This window comes from Prosopis cineraria, unplaced genomic scaffold (assembly GCF_029017545.1).
Source record: "Prosopis cineraria cultivar Desert tree isolate PC_DT_omini unplaced genomic scaffold, ASM2901754v1 PC6, whole genome shotgun sequence".
Classification (NCBI taxonomy): Eukaryota; Viridiplantae; Streptophyta; class Magnoliopsida; order Fabales; family Fabaceae; genus Prosopis; species Prosopis cineraria.
Genome location: NW_026555337.1, coordinates 33,695,649 through 33,715,562, shown reverse-complemented (window position 1 = coordinate 33,715,562; position 19,914 = coordinate 33,695,649). Strand labels below are relative to the sequence as shown.

General features: G+C 32.3%; 3 protein-coding genes across 3 annotated transcripts; all 3 read left to right on the top strand.

Annotated features, from left to right (window-relative positions):
- The first annotated feature begins 466 nt into the window (after positions 1 to 466).
- LOC129314092 (disease resistance protein SUMM2-like) lies at positions 467 to 2,886 on the top strand. Its single transcript, XM_054957464.1, has 2 exons — positions 467 to 2,072; positions 2,537 to 2,886. The coding sequence occupies exons 1-2, from the start codon at positions 467 to 469 to the stop codon at positions 2,884 to 2,886; spliced, it is 1,956 nt and encodes a 651-aa protein (XP_054813439.1).
- Positions 2,887 to 4,060: 1,174 nt separating this feature from the next.
- On the top strand, positions 4,061 to 8,122 carry LOC129312708 (uncharacterized). Its single transcript, XM_054955386.1, has 3 exons — positions 4,061 to 4,684; positions 6,273 to 6,764; positions 7,624 to 8,122. The coding sequence occupies exons 1-3, from the start codon at positions 4,541 to 4,543 to the stop codon at positions 7,885 to 7,887; spliced, it is 900 nt and encodes a 299-aa protein (XP_054811361.1). The 5' UTR covers positions 4,061 to 4,540; the 3' UTR covers positions 7,888 to 8,122.
- Positions 8,123 to 11,348: 3,226 nt separating this feature from the next.
- Positions 11,349 to 18,087, top strand: LOC129313064 (uncharacterized). Its single transcript, XM_054955899.1, has 9 exons — positions 11,349 to 11,370; positions 13,094 to 13,784; positions 13,863 to 14,041; positions 14,807 to 14,893; positions 15,099 to 15,194; positions 16,328 to 16,412; positions 16,492 to 16,575; positions 16,928 to 17,020; positions 17,161 to 18,087. The coding sequence occupies exons 5-9, from the start codon at positions 15,144 to 15,146 to the stop codon at positions 17,865 to 17,867; spliced, it is 1,020 nt and encodes a 339-aa protein (XP_054811874.1). The 5' UTR covers positions 11,349 to 11,370; positions 13,094 to 13,784; positions 13,863 to 14,041; positions 14,807 to 14,893; positions 15,099 to 15,143; the 3' UTR covers positions 17,868 to 18,087.
- The last annotated feature ends 1,827 nt before the right edge of the window (positions 18,088 to 19,914 follow it).

Below are 19,914 nucleotides of genomic sequence, written 5' to 3'. Positions count from 1 at the left end.
TTACTTCCTACCATATGGTTCCATTGTCTCACAATCTATTGTGTCTTTCACGTTTAAGCAATTCTTTTTTTTTTCAATTTTCTTTTTGGATTACATTAAGAAGATTTGAAAACTTGACCACCACGTAAATCCCATCCTACTATGCCATTTGAACTAGTCCCAAGTGACTACTCTTTATCCAACTTAGAAGCTATGCCAATCCAACTTGAAAACATATATACTAGCCATGTTTTAGCATAGAAACTATCCACATGACATTTGTACCATTTATTATTATGAGTAACAATATGTTTTTACTCCTACTCTATTTAGTCACCATACGTCCTTAATTTGCATGTCTGTCAAATTTCTGTATCATTGTAAATCTAGCTTTCACATTCAATCATTATCATCATTGTGCACTAATTTCATAGCCAAGATCTAGATAGCAAGATAGACTAACCATATTTCCTCATATCCATGTTAGATGGAGGGTTTCCTTCTTGACCTTGCAAAGGATCAAGTCTCAAATTTGGTGAATCTAGTGAAAAATGAAGTTCAATATTTATGCTGTTTCAACAGTTATGTTGAAAATTTTTGTAAAGAAAGGGAAAGGTTGCTTGCAAAGTGCAAGGATATCAACATAGATATAGGAAAAGCCAAAGGTGCTTCAAAAGTCACAAATGAAGTGCAGCAGTGGGCAAGTGAAGCAAATGGTCTCATTAACTATAACATTAAAGCAAAGAAGTGCTTTTTTGGCTTATGTCCTAATTGTTGGTGCCAATATCAGTGCGGCAAGGAATTTGCACAAAAGACTCTACAAATAGAAGACCTCCTCAAAAGATGTAATAACTTGAGCATAGTGGCAGGTCAAGTGGATGTTTCAAGTATAAAATACTATTCACCACAAATCTTCCTTGATTTTGAGAGTAGAAAGTCAAAGTTCCAAGAGCTAATGAAGGCATTAGAAGATGAAAATTGTAACATGGTTGGATTACAAGGCCTAGGGGGAACAGGAAAAACCTCAATGGCATTAAAAGTCGGTGAAAATCTTGAAGGATCTCAATTTGACAAAGTTATCTTTCTTTTTGTGTCTAAGCCTCCTGATTTTAAAAACATTCGACATGAAATTGCAAGACATTTAGATTTGAAATCAAATGATGACAAGGAGGAAGAACTCTCGAAGAGAATATGGTCCAAAATCACTAGTATGGAAGAAAAGCTACTTGTAATACTAGATGATATGTGGGAAGAGTTTGATCTCAAGAAAGAGTTAGGGATTCCATCTGTTCTCCAGCGTAAGGGTTGCAGTGTACTAATAACTACACGCAACTTAAACATTTGTCAAAATATGGGATGCCAAAAGACAATTCAACTAGAGAAGCTACATGAGGAAGATGCATTGAAGCTTTTCCATATAAATGCTAGTATTAATAATTCCACCATTTCTAAGAGTCTAGTTCAAGATATTGTGAAGCAATATGGAGGAGTACCAGTTGCAATTGAAGCAGTTGCAAGAATGTTAAAAAATTGGCCTCCCAATGATTGGAAGATTGCTTTGAAAACCTTGAAGAGTTCTAAGTCAATACTTGATGTCAATGATGAAAATTTAAAAGATGTTGATAAATGCTTGAAGTTAAGCTATGACAACTTGAAGAAAGAAAAGGCCAAAGAACTCTTTTTGATATCTTCCATGTTCCTAGAAGATGAAGAAATTCCTGTTCAAGTTTTAAGCAAGATTGGTATAGGGTTAAGCTCTTTTGGAGAAAATGACAAGGATTATTCAGAAAAAATATTGGAAGTGCATGCTGCTATAAGGGAACTCACAAGTTCTTCTTTGCTGTTAAGTAGTGAAAGAGATCTTGTGAAGATGCATGATTTGGTTCGTGAGGTGGCCTTGAGGATAGAAGACAAATATATTCAATCAATCACGGATTTGAAAAAGCCTATAAAAGAGAACTTGAGATATTTGCTTTGGAAGAATGATAACTTTCCTGATGAATTTAATGGAAAGAAATTAGAGTTCCTATTAATCTTTTTAAGTGGTTCAGAGGATTTAGATCTCTCAGAAACATTCTTTAATGAGATGAGAAGTCTCGAAGTCTTCATTTTAGATCGCTATAGTTATTACCCAAGAATTCAAGTCCTATCATTGGCAAATTCACTTCAATCATTAAAGGAGATTCAAACACTCATCTTGAAAAATTTAGAGTTAGGAGACATCTCTATCTTAGGAAACTTGTTGAGTCTAGAGACTCTTTGGTTTTATGATTGTTCAATCATTAAATAACTAATAGAATTTTTGAAATTAAAGAAGTTAAGATCATTGGAGGTAGAAGAATGTGAAATTGAAGAAATAATCCTTTTAAAGTGCTTGAAAGATGATCACAATTAGAAGAATTAATTTTTATTGGCAATAGGTGTGATGAAGAAGAAGAAGAAGATGCAATTTCTTAAAATGGATCTCCTCTTACATTACAAAAATATTGTATATCTTCTAATCATCTTTCATATTATTTTCAAAATCATGGTTCCATGTTAAGATGCTTTATAATAGACGAACTAAGTCATTTAGTCTCAGATGCAACATTTAAGAAACTTGTGAAAAGAGCCGAGCTTCTTATCTTGGAAGGAGAGCATGAACAAAGAATATGGAAGAATCTTGTCCCTGATCTTGTTGCAATAGATGAGGAAGAAACATTGAATGATTTGATTATTCTTCATTTGAGCTCATATCCTCACATGGAGTGTCTTGTAGATACTAATGGTCATAATTCTGGTGTGACTGCTTTTTGTAATTTGGTTGAACTACACCTCTCTAGAATGGACATTGAAGATTTATTTTCGGGTTCTCAACCGTCTAGCTTTTTGGAGCAATTAGAGATCATGAGGTTGAAGGAGTGTTAAAAATTGAGGAGCATATTTTCCAAAGGCAACTTCAACTTATGTCATCTAAAGTCTATAGAATTGGAAGATTGTCCAATGTTGACAATAATTTTCCAACCATGCACAGCTCAAAGTTTGAAGGAATTGAAAGAATTAACAATTAGAAATTGCAATGAGCTTGAACACATCATAGTGGGTGAAGATGGCAACAGTAATCAAAAGAGTTATGACTCATTGTTCCCAAAATTAATAACTTTTCAAATCAAAGGGTGCAACAAATTAAGAGTAATATTTCCAATCCTATATGCTAGAGGCCTTCCACCTCTAGAAAAGATAGGTATATATGAGAGTGAGCAGCTGGAATACATATTTGATAAGTTACAAGAGGGGGAAGATGCTATGCTCCCTTTACTGAAAGAGATGGAACTTTGTGGAGTACCAAGACTAAGTGGAATTTTTAGAAACTATGAGCAACTCAAGAGTTCATCAATGCAAAAGCCATCATCTCCACTTTCAAGACATAAGTCCAACAAGATACATCAAATTCCTACCACATGTGCTCTCTCTTGGGTTCGAGCATGTTGTTCTCTCAATAAATCGAGGCCAGCTAGTGAAGAGACTAATCTTATTGTTTCTCATCATGGACCACTTGACCGCACACACCTAATGGTATGCTGCATTTGCCTTACTATTTTCGTTCAAGTGTCTCATATATATATATATATATATATTGTTCAAGGAATAGAAATGTAAATTGCCAGTTATTTCAAAAGAAGAAAAATGGTTCACAATTGAACAAAGTAAGGTTTGAACATTGAAAATATCTATTATATGAATTGCCATTATTTAAAGGTAATTTGAAATATTTTTGGATGCATAATTGAGTTAATTTGTAATAAGATTTTACAAGTGCATTTGTTAAAAATCTTTTTGGTAAAATGGTAAGACTATAAATACCCACACATGTATATATCTGCGTGCTTGTGTCTAGAACTATAACATCAATTGAGTATAATTAAATACATATAAATATAACTAACATACTATATATATAACCGAATAAAAAGTTTTCATGTATATTTGATAATTAAATGAAGTGCTATTTTCATAGATTCCATATCTCCATGCATTTCTTAAAAAACTTAAATTAAGTGGTTCAATTGTTGAATAAAAATGTCTATTTGCAGGGATTATTCGCATCAAAGAAATGGATAGATACTGCTGCTATTATTGGTGGACAACTATTCCTTGTTGTCATATCAAGAAGATGAAACTTGCAGACTTCTCCTTAAATTCAAAATCAACATTGTTCACTTTATCCATGGCATCAATGATATTGTGGGAAGAATTGACAATAAAAAAATGTGATGGATTGAAGCACTTGGTAACCAACGATGAAGATGATTATAAAGATCAAAAAAACTATAGTTCCATTTTCCCAAACTTGAAAAAGCTAAAAATCAAGGAGTGTAATGACATGGATTTTTTATTTCCATCCACAATATCATTAGAAATTAAAAATTTGAGGTCTTTGATGATTAGAGATGCTCCTAAACTAACACATATTGTTGGGTAGTACCATCATGAGGATCTTTCAGCAAATCAAAATCAACAAAATGAGCAGCACTTTGATCTTCCTACTTTGGAGTTCCTCTGCTTTAAAGGTGTGCCAAGTATGATAAGCATTTGTGTCCAGAATTATTATTTCTTGGTATCGCCATCTCTTCATACTATTTTTTTGGACAATTGTGGCATCATATCTTTTACTGATTTGATCATTTGTCCAAGTGAAGAATGCTTGAATTGGGAAATCACAAAGGTAACACTCTTTTTAACTTACTGGTATTTGTTTTGCTTTGTCCATCATAAATGACTCTTTTTGGTTAACAAATTAGATCTCTATTATTTTTCCCAATTTTCTTATTATACTACATGATTAATGCCTTTTTTCTTTTTAAAATCTCACTTATTGTCTTAATTTACTTGATATATGTCTTGATTTGTTTATTATAATAGTTTAGGTTATATAATTAAAACTGATAATATGGGCCAGCTCGCGAGTTATGGGTTGGCCTACAGTAGGTTTTGGGCTTGGTGGAACGAGTTGGTATAACCCACATCCTATATGGTCTATATATCGACCAACCCACATTTATGGGCTAACCTACCAATAAAAAATGCTTTACTGTTTTTTTAGTGTTTTTTACAGTAAAAAAATATATTTTACATAAAAACTAATTATTAAAATAACAAAAAAAACCCCTTCTAAATCCTTAAAAAAACACAATACAAATTTAAAATACATTAATACAATCCAAAATAAATATATATACTATCAACAAACAAACATAGTAAAATGTTTAAATTCATAATATTAGAGGCTTTATTAGAAGTTGATATAACATTAGTTTGAGTAGATTTTTTCAAAGCTTCATTTGCCACAAACAAACGAACAAAAAGTATTTTCCTGTTTTTCTTCTGGAAAAAGTGGCAGGAAGGGGGGAAAAATATACAGTTATATGGTCTGCGAGAAAGGTGGAGTTATGTTTAATAATTACGCTCCTTCTCTCTGTTTTTTTTAATCTCTTTCCAAATATAACATTTAATTTTATGAAATTAGAAGATTTGGACTCCAAAAATAAAATGAATCCCATACACTTCCATTTTTTTGTATCATTTCTTTTACAAGTTATAACATTAAGTACTAGTGTGGGTCGTCAAATTGAAAAAAAAAATAGTATCTTTTCACGCCGTCTTCAAGAATGACAAAATAATTTTGGCAAAATATCTAAAATATTTATTTTAGATTTTTATTAAAAAATGGACGAATAAAAATAACTTGGTTAGAAGAAATGTTAATAAAATCGAGATGTGAAAAATTATTTGTGTAACATGTTTTGTTTAAAAATTTGAATGTATTGATTTTTGGAAGAAAAAAATAAGTGGACTAACCCACTAACTTACAAGTTAGCTCATTACGGGTTCAAGTTATATAATGTGGGCCAAACCCAACCTGCATTTAAAGAAACTCATTTTTTTTCAACCTAACTTGCCTTTTTTGGCAGGTTGAGCCCATGGGCTTAACCCATATTATGAGCTTTAATATAATCTGATATAATAATTTACTAGAGCTAATTTTTTCTTTTAATGACATAATATTCATATGTTTGATTTATTTAGGATTGTTCAAAGTATAGCATGGTGACAAAAACTATTTTTTAAGATTTTAAATTTGATGAAGGAAAAGAGAAATATGGCAATTATATTAATATGACAACAAAAAAGTGAACAAATCAAAATTTGACCAAAATGACGGCTTTTTGACAAAATATAACTAATTACTAAACACTAGTTAAACTTGAAAATGAATTTTGTTTATTGTTTGGTTTCAATTTATTTGTCAGCAGGAAACAAACGTATCCAGAGATGGAGTCACCAACTTACAAGCAGTCCAAGGCCCATTAACTCAATCATTGAAAAATATAAAGGATATGAAACTCCAAAACTGTTCAAAGCTTATATCATTGTTCACTCTACCGACTGCCTCAACGATTTTGTTAGAAAATTTGACAATCCAAAGTTGTCACCAACTGAAGTACATTGTAGAAGTTGAAGATAATGCTCATGTTTCCACGAAATGCCGCTCCATTTTTCCAACTTTAAAGAATCTAGAAATTGATGATTGCAAAGGGTTGGGATTTTTATCTCCTTCCTCATTACCATTATCTGTGCAACTTAAGAGTCTCAAATCTTTGACTATCAAGGGTGCTTCTGAGCTAAAATGTGCTATTGGGAAATACGAGCATGAGGATCATTTATCCAGTCAAAATCAACATCATGAGATGCACTTTGATCTCCCAGCTTTAGAGTTCCTTTGCTTTCAAGATGTCCCTAATATGGTAAGCATTTGGATAATGAATAATTTTAGATTTGAATACCGCCATCTCTTCACACTGTTTCTCTGGATCATTTTAGATTAATTGTTTGTCTTGAAATCTTAGGCATTGGCTGTACAATAAAATACTACAGACATTTAAAACAGAACAATTTAATTTGTTCTTAAAACTGTTACAAAAAAAAAAGGAAACATTATCAATCAATTATTTAAATTAACATATAAAATTACGTCATTCAGTACCAAATATATCTTATATTTCTATTTTCTCCCTATCCTAATTTGCTTGTCTTTTCTAAAAATCGTATATTTTTGGATGTTACTTTTTCATTGATAGATATGATGAATAGAAAAAGAAATTAATGCAGAAATTATGTGTGTGTGTATGAGTATATATTACAATATGGAATTTTCACAAGAATTAAAAGAAAATAGAAAAAAGAAAAGAGATTAAAAGATAGACCTTAAACTAATAGGTTAAAATGAAATTTTGGTCTTCTAATTTTATATAAAGTTTCAATTTATTTTTTAATTTTAAAAATATATTTTCATTCATCTAACCCTAACACCGTTAGTTTTAAATGATTATTTTGTGTCAATTATTGTTATTTTAAAAAAATTAAACTTAATATGTTAATATTTGAAAATGTTTTGTTAATATTTAAAAGTTTAATATATAAATTTGTTGTAATCAAACTAATGATATTGGGATTAAAAAACTAAAAAATACTTTATAAAATTAAAAGATCAAAAAGAAACCTTATGTAAAGTTAAATGACTAATATTCTTCTAAAATAATTTTTATATGCAGATTTTATTGATTATTTTGTGCATTGATATGCACATAATTTATGTATTTGTAGGGGCTAGATTTATCCACAAATGCAATTCATCGAGCTTTTCAAGCTACTCAAAGCCTCACTATGCAATCCTTGATCAACATTAAGAAGATGGAACTCTTGAATTGTGACAACTTAATATCATTGTTTGCTCTACATGATGCCCCAATCCTTTCCTTGGAAGAACTGACAATCATAACATGTCATCAACTAAAATGCATTGTAGTAGATGAGGGAGGTCTTACAACTCATATGAATCACAAATCCATCTTTCCAAAGTTGAAATGACTAGAAATTTTAAAATGCAATGCAATGGAATATGTGTTGGGAAGTAGCTCTCATGATGACAATTTATCTCATCATAATCAAAATATCAAAACTTGCATTGATTTTCCTGCTCTGGAAAATCTAAGGATATATGATGTGCCAAAACTTGTTAGCTTGTGTCCTAAGAACTTTTGTTTGAGAGGGTTATCTTTGGAGGCCATTCACTTGGATATTGATAGTACTTCTATGTTTAGCATCAGATCTTTAAATGATTTTATGTTTTGTGATCATGCAACACAACAAACTCCGCCTATGTTTATAGCCGGTCCCAAGCCCGGGTAAAGGAGGAGGGTTGTGTTAGGCCATCAACAGCCAATGTAAAAATTTGTTGAATCTATCATAAACATGGACAATAGACATTATAATGTTAATGCTAGGTCGTTGCCCGTAAGTAACGCGCTGCATGGCTCGAGTACAGTGATAAGTGAGTTAGAGCCGCTGCATCGGCGCCCGGATGTAGTGTTAAATGAGCAAGGGCTACCGCGTCATTTTGGACGCACGCGGCTAAAGAAGTTAGTCCATAAGAGCAAAATTAGATTTGATACTTGGAATGTTGGGACATTAAATTGTAAATCTGTAGAGGTTGTAGGGGTTATGATTCAAAGGAAAATCAATATCCTTTGCTTGCAAGAAACAAAATGGCGTGGAGAAGGAGCTAAGGATATTCAAGGTTTCAAACTTTGGTATACAGGAAAAGTAAGTGCACGCAATGGAGTAGGCATCATTATAATAAGGAGTGGAAGAAGAACGTTGTAGAAGTTAGCAGAATTGGAGACAGAATTATTTCTTTAAAAATGATAATTGGACGTGAGACTGTTAATATTGTTAGCGCTTATGCGCCGCAAGTCGGGACAGAAGCCAGTCTTAAGGAATTATTTTGGGAGGATCTGGAGGGGTTGATTCGACACATACCACAGAGTGAAAAGATTTTTATTGGAGGAGACTTTAATGGGCATGTCGGGAGGAAAGCTGGTCAGTATGCGAGGGTGCATGGTGGTTTTGGTTTTGGAGAGCTAAACAATGAAGGGCAAACTCTTCTTGATTTCTCATTGGCATATGATTTTAAGATTGCCAACACTTGTTTCAAGAAGAGAGATGAGCATCTCATCACTTACAAAAGTGGAGCCTCAAGGTCGCAGATTGATTTTCTTTTGGTTAGGAACACAGATAGAAAACTTTGTAAAAATTGTAAGGTGATCCCTGGAGATGCTGTAACGACACAACATAGGGTCCTAGTCCTTGATGTGTGTATTATGAGTAAAATCCAAAAACGTCGACAAGTAGTAACATCAAAGATTAGGTGGTGGCAATTAAAAGGTGAGAAGCAAGATATTTTCAAGCGAAATCTTTTGGATAAAGGAATTTGGGATTCTCAGGGAAGTGCTAACATCATATGGGAGGATATGGCTAAAAAGATACGGGAGGTTGCAAAAGTAGTTTTGGGAGAATCGAAAGGTTCTGGTCCGAGAGATAAGGAGTCTTGGTGGTGGAATAATAGTGTACAGGACAAAATCAAGTATAAGAAGAACTGTTTTAAAGCCATACATTTGTGTAACAATGAGGAAAATTAGGAGAGGTACCGTATGGCTAAGAAGGAAACTAAGAGAGCTGTGGGTGAAGCTCGTTCCAAAGCTTTTGAAGAATTTTATAAGAACCTTGAGACGAAGGAAGGAGAGCAAAATATTTATAAGATTGCCAAGAGTAGGGAAAGAAAATCAAGAGATCTAGAACAGGTAAGGTGTATTAAGGATGAAGAGGGAAGAATTTTAGTTACAGATGATGAAATTAAAAATAGATGGGAGACTTATTTTTCTAAACTTTTCAATGATGGAGAGGATTCATCTAGTAACTTGGAGGATTTAGTAACTGGTGAAGGAGAACAAAATTTGTCATTCTATCGAAAAATACGTGATAAGGAGTAAAGGAAGCTCTTAAGAAAATGGCAAATGGTAGAGCTAACGGACCTGATTGTATATCTATCGAAGCGTGGAAATGTTTAGGTGAAGAAGGGGTGAGATGGTTAACTAAGTTATTTAATGTGATTTTACGGTCCAAGAAAATGCCTGATGAGTGGAGGAGAAGTACATTAATTCCTATTTATAAAAATAAAGGAGATATTCAGAATTGTACTAACTATAGAGGGATTAAACTCATGAGCCACACAATGAAATTGTGGGAGAAAGTAATTGAGCACAGGTTGAGATTGGAGACAAGTATTTCTGAGAATCAATTTGGTTTTATGCCAGGTAGATCAACTACAGAGGCAATTTATCTACTAAGGGGATTAATAGAAAAGTATCGTTGTAAAGATAAAGATCTACACATGGTTTTTATTGATTTGGAAAAAGCTTATGACCGTATACCAAGAGAAGTGCTTTGGAAAGCGTTGGAAAAAAAGGGAGTACGGATTGCTTATATTAAAGCCATACAAGATATGTATGAGGGGGTAAAAACTAGTATAAGAACGCCTAGTGGTCAAACAAAGGATTTTCCTATAAAGATTGGACTACATCAGGGATCATCTCTGAGTCCTTATTTGTTCAACTTGATTTTAAATGTTTTGACGGAACATATTCAAGAGGAAATCCCGAAATGTATTCTCTTCGCGGATGATATAGTTCTTATAGCAGAGACAAGAGAAGAGGTTAATTGCAAACTTGAGTTATGGAGGAGGACATTGGAGTCGAAAGGTTTTCGTCTGAGTAGAAGTAAGACGGAATATTTATATTGTAAATTTGGTAAAGGACTATTCGAAAATAATTTGGAAGTGAAATTGGGAGATCAAATCATACCTCAAGTGGAAAAGTTTAGATATTTGGGAGCCATTATTCAAAATGATGGCGAAATCAGTGGAGATATTTCACATAAAATTCAAGCTGGGTGGTTTAATTGGAGAAAAGCTAAAGGAGTTATTTGTGACCGTAAGGTGCCTAATAAACTTAAAGGAAAGTTTTATCGTACTGCTATCAGACCGGCAATGTTATATAGTAGTGAATGCTGGGCTCTAACGGGACAGCAAGAGCATAAAGTTGGAGTAGCAGAGATGAGAATGTTACGATGGATGTGCGGACATACACGTAAAGATAAAATTCGAAATGAGCACATACGTGAAAAAGTGAGGGTGGCACCTATTGAGGAAAAAATGGTAGAAAATCGGTTGAGATGGTTTGGGCATGTACAAAGAAGACCAAGGGAGGCACCAGTGAGAAGAGTGGAACATATAACTTTGAGTCCGATTAAGAGAGGTAGAGGAAGGCCTAAGAGAACACTCTTGGAAGTTGTTGAACGTGATTTCTTAATTAATAATATTTCTAAAAGCTTAATAAATGATAGAGCACAATGGCGTCTTGCAATCCATGTAGCCGACCCCACCTAGTGGGATAAAAGCTTGTTGTTGTTGTTGTTGTTGATCATGCAACACAACAAGACTCCACAACCACAAAGGTATGACTCTACTTTAACTTCTCTCCTAGTCTTATTAGTAATTATTTTGAACAATCCTAGTAGATGTTATTTGATAATTTGAGTCATGATTTCATATATATATATATGCATTACAAATTAAAATTAAAAAAATATTTTATTTATTTACACTAATTAATATTGAATTTAAAAAAATGGTGAAGGACGCCTCTGTTTTGCACGTTCGTGGTTGAATTTTTAATCACTTCACACATTCACATATTTTAACGTTAATGGTAAGTTAAGTTTAATTACAATTGCCCACAAAATTTATTAACATATTAATGTTGAAAGGTGAGAATGACATATACTCCTCTTTCCCATTCAATGAGTCCTAGCTAATCCCCATTTTTTCAGAAAATAGAGTCTTGTTAAATTCTCATTTGCTTAACACATTTATGCGTTTCAGTGTTAATGTTTTGGTTTATTAGCTTTTCCATATTTGGCTAAGGATAAGAAGCATATTGTCATGCTATCAAGTTTATCTAATTCAATAATTGTTACCATATGAAATGGAATCATGATCTGAACATCAATACTCTCCTACTATTACTAATCCATTAATAAGCAAGTCTTCGCAACTGCCTGTTAACGGCCATGATTAATAGCTAGTAACATATGTGACTCTTTTAACCTATGTTAAAAGCTTTGTCTAATATTTGAGATGAAAATGTCCATGTACGATCAGTATAAATAGGTTTCAAAAGTTGTGCAAGGATGGTCAAGCAATAACAGAGTAATTTCCTCCTATTTGATAGTGTTTAATTATCACTTGTTCTTTTGAGTTTCTATACCACCATATCTCAATAAACAAATGCTTTTTTCACTATTTTTTTTATTTTTTATTAATTGAGTAAGAATAATTTTATATACTTTAATTTAATTTGATTCTTTCTTCCTCCCCTATTTTTTATGATGTTAAAATGATAAAGGACAATTGCCTCTATTTTTCATGTTTAACAATGCTAGTGTTGCAATCACTTCACACATTCACATATATCAGTGTGAATGGTAGGTTAAATTAGATTACAATTACCTACAAGTTTATAACATATTAAATGTTGAAAGGTGAGCATCACACACTCGCCTTCCCCATTCACTGTGTCATTTGTTAGTGCCTTTTTTTTTTTTTTTTGCAACAAAACAGAGTCTTGCTGAATCATATTTTGAATTCACTCAACACATTTTTGTGTTTCAATGTTAATGTTTGGTTGATTAGCTTTTTCATATTCTATCAAGGAGAAGGAGTATACTGTTATGCTAGAATATGTTTGATCTAATCCAATAATTGTTATCAGATCTTAATATCAAATGCTTTTATCTCTAATTTTTATGATTAAAAAGATGTGAAAATTTTTAGAAAATAAAGATTTAAAAAAACTCTTTTTAGAAATGTAAATTTGTTACCAATGACTAATATTGCGGTATGGAGGAAGTATGTGTTTTTAGTGTTAATGATTGGGCAATTAGATTTTCCATAGTTTGTTAAGAATAAGGAGTATTTTTGTTCTACTTGTAGGATGATTTAATTCAATAATTGTTGATGGATCTTAATATCAAATTTTTTCTCTAATTTTTATTTTTTTATTAATTTGTTGAGAATAATTTTATTTACTTCAATTTAATTTGATTATTTCTTCCTCCCTTATGTTCTATAATGTTAAATTGGAATGTGATATTGATGTTGTGTCTTTGTATTTTACAGGCAACTAAGATATGCTTGCATGCTTTGAAAAGGCTTAAAATAAAAAATTTCAAAATAGAAGAGATTTTCAACTTGAAAAATCTGGACGCAAAGAAAAATGAAAAAAGACTTGAACCCTTAACATCAAGTTTACAAAAATTGCTGTTGACAGATTTATGGGAGTTGAGGAATATATGTGTGAGCCCCAAATACATTCTAAGCCTCAACAATCTCTCTGTGTTGGTAATCAGAGGATGCAAAAAGCTTGAAGTTGTCTTCTCTACCTCTACATTGAGAAGCCTACCACGGTTACAGTGGGTATAGATATGGGAATGTGAAGAATTAGTTGAGATCATTGAAGAGGATAATGAGGAAAGTGCTGGAGATCATTTCCCTCATCAACCATGCTTCCCAAAGTTAGAACTGCTGAGTGTTGAGGGCTGTCACAAGTTGAAGTATTTGTTCTCTATCACAAGGTCTGGTACCTTTCCTCAACTACAGGTTTTGCAGATAGGAGGTGCCTCCTCCCTCGAGCATGTGCTGATTAGACCAGATGCGTCGAAAGAAATGGCCAAGAAGGAACTGCTTCCAAAGCTAAGATGTGTAAAACTGGAAAGAAATCCAAGCCTCATGAACATCTGCCATGGGATTGATTTTCAAAAATTAAAAAATCGCTCAACAGTGGATAACTGTCCAAAATTTTCTTTTCATGGTATGCATTCAAACATTCAAATTGAAAACTATTATTATGTGATCATCATAACATGACATTGGAAAACCTTACTTGCAGAAACCATCGCTACTCAGCATCAAGATGGCCGAAAGGATCTTGATTCCAATGTTGAGGCAAAAATAGAGGAGAAGGTTTCTTCACATCCAAATACAAATCAGTCAGGCACGGGAGATACCAAAGAGAGCCCAAGTTTGAAAATCCAACAATCCCAAATTGGTTCACCAAACTTCACAAGGGTATGTCTTATTTCACCACCTTGTGGACATAATCATGTTTGCGACAGTGTTTTAGCTATAAAATGCCATTAACAACTGATATATATTCTATATATTTTAAAGTTATCTTGTGAATAGATACATATTTTTTATATAATCTAAAAGTTGGTAGAAAATATTGTAGCTAATTATATTCTAATACTATTTCACAAACATGATTATATCTACAAGCGTGTAGTACATGCTATCAAAGTATAAAATTATCAAATTTCTCTGTTTTAAAATTATCTTCTGAGACATGATTTATTTTTAATCCAAATAATGGAAGCAAAAATATTGAATTTGATGAGATATTTATATAAGAAATCAAAAAAAGTTATTTTATTGATGAATTCCGCATGACTAAAACTTTTACAATGAATATTGGTTTGGGCACTAGGGAAAAAAGAAAGAAATTGTTGAAGAGGATGTTATTATTGAAATGCCAAAATTGATAAATTTACCATCTGATTCAAAAGCCATTGATCAACCAATATGTGTTTCCTAATCTGGTCTCTTCACTTTATTTTGTACCTAGCAATAGAAAAGGGGGGATCAACTATTGAGTACTCTTATTTATTTTTTATCTAAAATCATAAAGAAGCAAGTGCTCAAATGACCTTGAGATAACTAATATTCACATGTAGAACATCTCCAAAAGTGAAATTATTATTATTTTAAATATATTATAGGTTTTATGCCTGATGGCTATAACTTATGCATGATGCTTTAATCATCTTTATGTAGGATGAGTTGGTTGGCAAAGAAATGCCAAAAGAAAAACTTATGATGGATCCGCAATAACCCAGAAATGGTAAACCAAACTTGGCAAAGGTATATTTCATGGTATTTCATTACATGAGATTTGTTTTAATTCAGATAATTTATCTTCTAAGACATGATTTATTTTAATCGAAAACAAAATACGTTAAATTTGATATTTTTATATAAGAATCCAACAAAACTAGATGTAGAACATTTTATTTTACTATTCGATGTGGCTAAACTTTTTGTTATTTTTGTTGCTTTGGGGACAAAGGAAACAGCAAGAGAAATTGTTGAAGAGGATGTTATTACTAATGAGATGCCAAAAATGTCAAATTCACTCTCTGATTCAAAAGCCATAGATGAACCGGTATGTATTTTCCAATTTGATCTGTTTATTCAGTTTCTTTTACATCTATTGGACGATGGTTGGAGCAAAAAAAAAAAAAAGAATGAAATTTCCTCGAAACAAAACAATATAAAGCAAAATAAAAACAGGGCTATTAACTAAACAAATTCACCCCTTTTATGTAGAATAAATAAACACAACATTCACCATATTGATCCAGAGAAACAACTCTCACACACCGCTCAATCTCATAGCCGTTTCAAATCAAAATTAATGAATTTGACATGACTAAATTCTATTTCAACTTATGTTATATCGATAAGAGTAGATTCTGAATGATAACTCCATATCTGATTGAAAATTCATTAGATGAATTGTATATTAGTAAGAGCAGGCCCACAACAAACCACGGGACAAAAAACATATCGAAGGTATATCTCATGGTATTTGATGGTACTCCAACACACACACACACACACACACACACACACACACACACACACACTCAGAGTAAAATATTAAGATCATGTTTGTGACAAATTAAGAGTAATAGAATGCTACGTACTAGTAATCAATATATATGTATATTACTGTTTTCTATTGACATTATATTACTTTTTGCCAAATATGACCCCACACACACACACAAACTTGTATTAGACGCAGCCATTCTCTGGTATATTATTGTCTGCCCTTTCTGTTTTATAGTTATCTATCGCTAATACTCAATCACAAACATTATCATATCCACAAGATTGGATCAAATACTGTCATTCTCTATGAACAATAAATTTTCTCTTTTAAAGTTATTTTATGAAAGGATAAGATGTGCGTCTTTTCATATAAAAGTTAGCAAAAAATCCCAAAAAAATGAATTTGACAAGGTATTAAAAGAAAACAAACACGATTATATCTCCAAACTTGTATTAGATGCTTCCATTCTCTAGTACAAAGGTATCTCCTTTCTCTATTTTAAACTAATCTTCCAATACATCATTTATTTTTGTCCAAAAATAATGCCAAAAGTGAAATTATTTGGAGAACTTACATCCCAGCTCATTAACTTCTAGGAAGGTGGGCTTCTTGCAATCATTTGAGCATTTAATATATTAGCTATTGTGATAATGATGATGATAAATGGTCTATCATATAAGGAACCTATTCTTACTGGTGGTAGTACAATGAACTCAACTTCAAAAATTTTTGAAGAAGAAGAAGAAGAACAAGAGGAAGAGGGAGGTAAGAGTAAACAAGATCCACTACAGGTCTTTATTTCAAGGTTCATATCTCCCATGATTGCTCATTTTGGGCGTTACAGGTGGCTTGAGAACAACTCGAAGATACCGAAATCACGAGGCAGTGAGTTCTTCACCGGGAAAAGAGCATGAGACTACCATTCATGGTATCTATTGCTTTCTTTAAATGAATTCCTTCAACTTTTTATTTGTTAGACATGTTTATATATATATTTTGTTATTGGCAACCCTTCTGTGCTACCCATACCAGTTATTTTAAACGAGCAAAATTTTAAGTTTGTCTTGCTATTGAGTCATTTGTCATTAAAAGCTCCCCCAAAGTCTACTCATGGCGAGTTTCATTAATGACCTATTTAAGTATCATTTCTTTCATTTTCTTAGTTAAATCCCAGTATATTTCATATTCTATCTTCGCTTTATATTCAATCAGGAAGAAATATCCATGACAATGTGATTGGTTGTTGGATAATTCTTACCAAATATTGCTTCATTGTTTAGGAAGTAATATCCAAAGTGGTGCTGAAACCACAGACCAACGAACTCATGCAGCATCTCATGGTGACCAAGCAAACTCTAGTAGGGACGTTAGAGGTGATTCACCTAATCCCTGCTGCTGATCATATTGCATTAACTAGTTGACTTGATTCCTTCCTTTGACCTCCAACTAAGCATCTTTCATATCCTTATTTGATTTAGTGGTCTCATGTTCTAATGTTACGGTTTTTTGTCAGGCAAAAGTGTTAAACATCATGGCGCAACAAAGCCAGAAATTGTTGCTGATGCACAATCGTCAGTGTCACCATCTTTTGCTCCTATAATGATGTCACCTACTTTTACTGAGACTAATCAATCTTTGAATGTTGCTGAGGTGCAAGAGATAGTTGATAGGATGAAATTAGAGGGCTCTGAGACTTCCCTATTGGCAGAGGCACTCAAGACTCACCCACAACTGTGTTTGTCTACAAATGATCGAAGCACTCAAATGTTGTGCATTTCCTATAGGGTGTTGCTTGATATACTCAACATTCTTACCACCAGGACTCCCTTCACCATCACTGAGGCAGACAAGAGAGTGTTGGAAGATAAGTTAAAGGATGCATGTCTTTTTGGCTTTGACAAGGACTGGCTTGAATCTATCAAGAATAGGGTTCTTAATTGTGATTATGTATCTGAAGTTGATTGCTTCCATGAAATTCTAAAGGGTTTGGACTGTGATCTCAAGGCCAATGAGGCAATGCTGGCGGCTACACGCAATCAAGAGGTAGAGGCGGCACGAGTGGTCGAAGTGGCTCAAAAGGACTTGGATGCCGCACTGCAAGAGCATGCACGCGTTATGGCAAATCACACTCATCTTCTGAAAGCACGCCAAGATATTCTAGCAAGGCAAAATCAATGCTGGGAAACAATTGCTGCTAAAAATAGACATTTTGGGTTTTAGCTAGGATTTCATTTTTGTGCTTTATATTTGTTTTCCCATGTTGGAGTGAATGTAAATGAATGCATTTTGATGGTACTTGAATAAGTTGGGAAAATTAGGTTTTGGATGATTCCTCAGAATGAATAAATCCTGGTGTACTGATTTGTTTGGGTGCAAAGACACTGAATGTTTAATAGCTGATTCTCGATATATATTAACTTGTTTACTTTTGAATATTAAATTGTGGCTGTCAACATCATTATATCAACATACAAGAAAGCTCTGTTTTTCTTGATCTAAAACAGAGCATGGTGAGATCAATGTTCGAGGGAGGAAAATATGCCTCCGATTTTTTTTTTTTTTTTTGCCAAAACTGTGTGACCTATATTTAATGGTTCCACTTTGACTATGTTCTACTACGACTCTCATCAGTTCAAATGTGGCGGATCTAGATTTAGATTCAGCAGGAAACTAAAAGGACAAAAAATTGATTTTGACATTTTTTTCCAAATAAAAATAAAAAATATTTGGAGTATGGCAGGTCTTGAGATCCGTTAGATTGATCAATTATTGAAATTGTAATTTAAATATTTATAAACAGTAGAACGCGCTAGGTAGTGTTAATTATTGTTATTATACTTTAATCTTTTTATTTCAATTTTAATATAACATATTTGTTTTCTTTCGAAAAAAGATGACTCAATTGTTGGGTTTTTGGGTTGAACCATTCAAATCCCTCCGCCCATGGGCTTGGCTTAATTATTTACGCTGTTGATTTTCATGAGTATGCCCTTCTTCTTGTTTTTTTTTTTTTTTTGTGGGGGGGGGGGGATGAACTGAGTATGTTATTCTTAATGTCTCACCAATAAGTTATTGCATGATTATTGTTGATTATTTGTAATATATTAATCTTTAAATTTATTTAAAAATGTTAATTAGTTTCGAAGCTTAATATTATTTCCCCCCCCAAAAAAAAAGCAGTACTTTTGAACTAGATGTCAAAAGTTTAGAGGAAATAATTATATGATGATAATCCAAAACATAAACATGAAATATAAAAGGAAAATCACACAGGTTGCATGTAAGAATTCTAATTATTAAAAAGTCTTACAAAGTGAGCAAATAACTCTAAAATTTTATGTTGGCAAAAAAAGAAAAAATCTCTAAAATTTTATAAATTTTAATTGTAAAAAATTAAATTGTGAAAGGCTATCTTGTTAAGAAAAATTCAGATTCCATGCTCCGGCTCCGCTTTGAGCTTGTCATTTGTCAACAATGAAAAAATAGTTTTTTTTATTTTTTTAAATAAGAGTATTTTGGCAAATTCGCATCAAAACTTATTTGCAATTAATTCTTATTGGACTTTAGAGTTTTATGGGACTTTTTAATAATGAAAATTTACATGTGGGACCTCCATGTGACTTTCCCAAATAAAAATTAGAAAAGAACAATATCCAAAGACATTTAAACCTTCATACTATAATATGGTTGTACTCTTTGGTAAAAACCTTGCGATCATAATTTTTATGAGGCATAAGGAATATACTCTGTCAACAAATTAAAAGAAATTAATAAGTAGAGGGTCCTATATTTAACACCATTGAGAAGAGTGGAAAATGATCCTTCATCCCACATACACCAAATCTCTGAACCTTTGTTTAACGCTCACGAACGCTTCCCGTAATTGCACATTTTAGTTTCCGGTGCTCATTAGCTATGGCCAAATTTAGGCCTTTTATTTCACTTTGAAGAGATTTTTACCATTCATTTAAATTAATTTTTGAATATTTTTATTATTATATTTATTAATATAAAAATTATAAAAAATTTTGATATCAAATTTAGACGTTCTTTCTTTCATACTGCATATAGACCGTCCAAATTTTTTATTTTTAATTACATTTATAAAAAAATAAAAATTTTCAATCGATTTGTTTATCATCATTTTAGCCCATACAGATTTAATCTGAATAGTTCAATTTAAAATTAAATTTTTTTATATTTTTGTAATTTGACTACTAAGAAGTACTATTATTAGACAATTTAGATATAATTTAGATAATCTGAT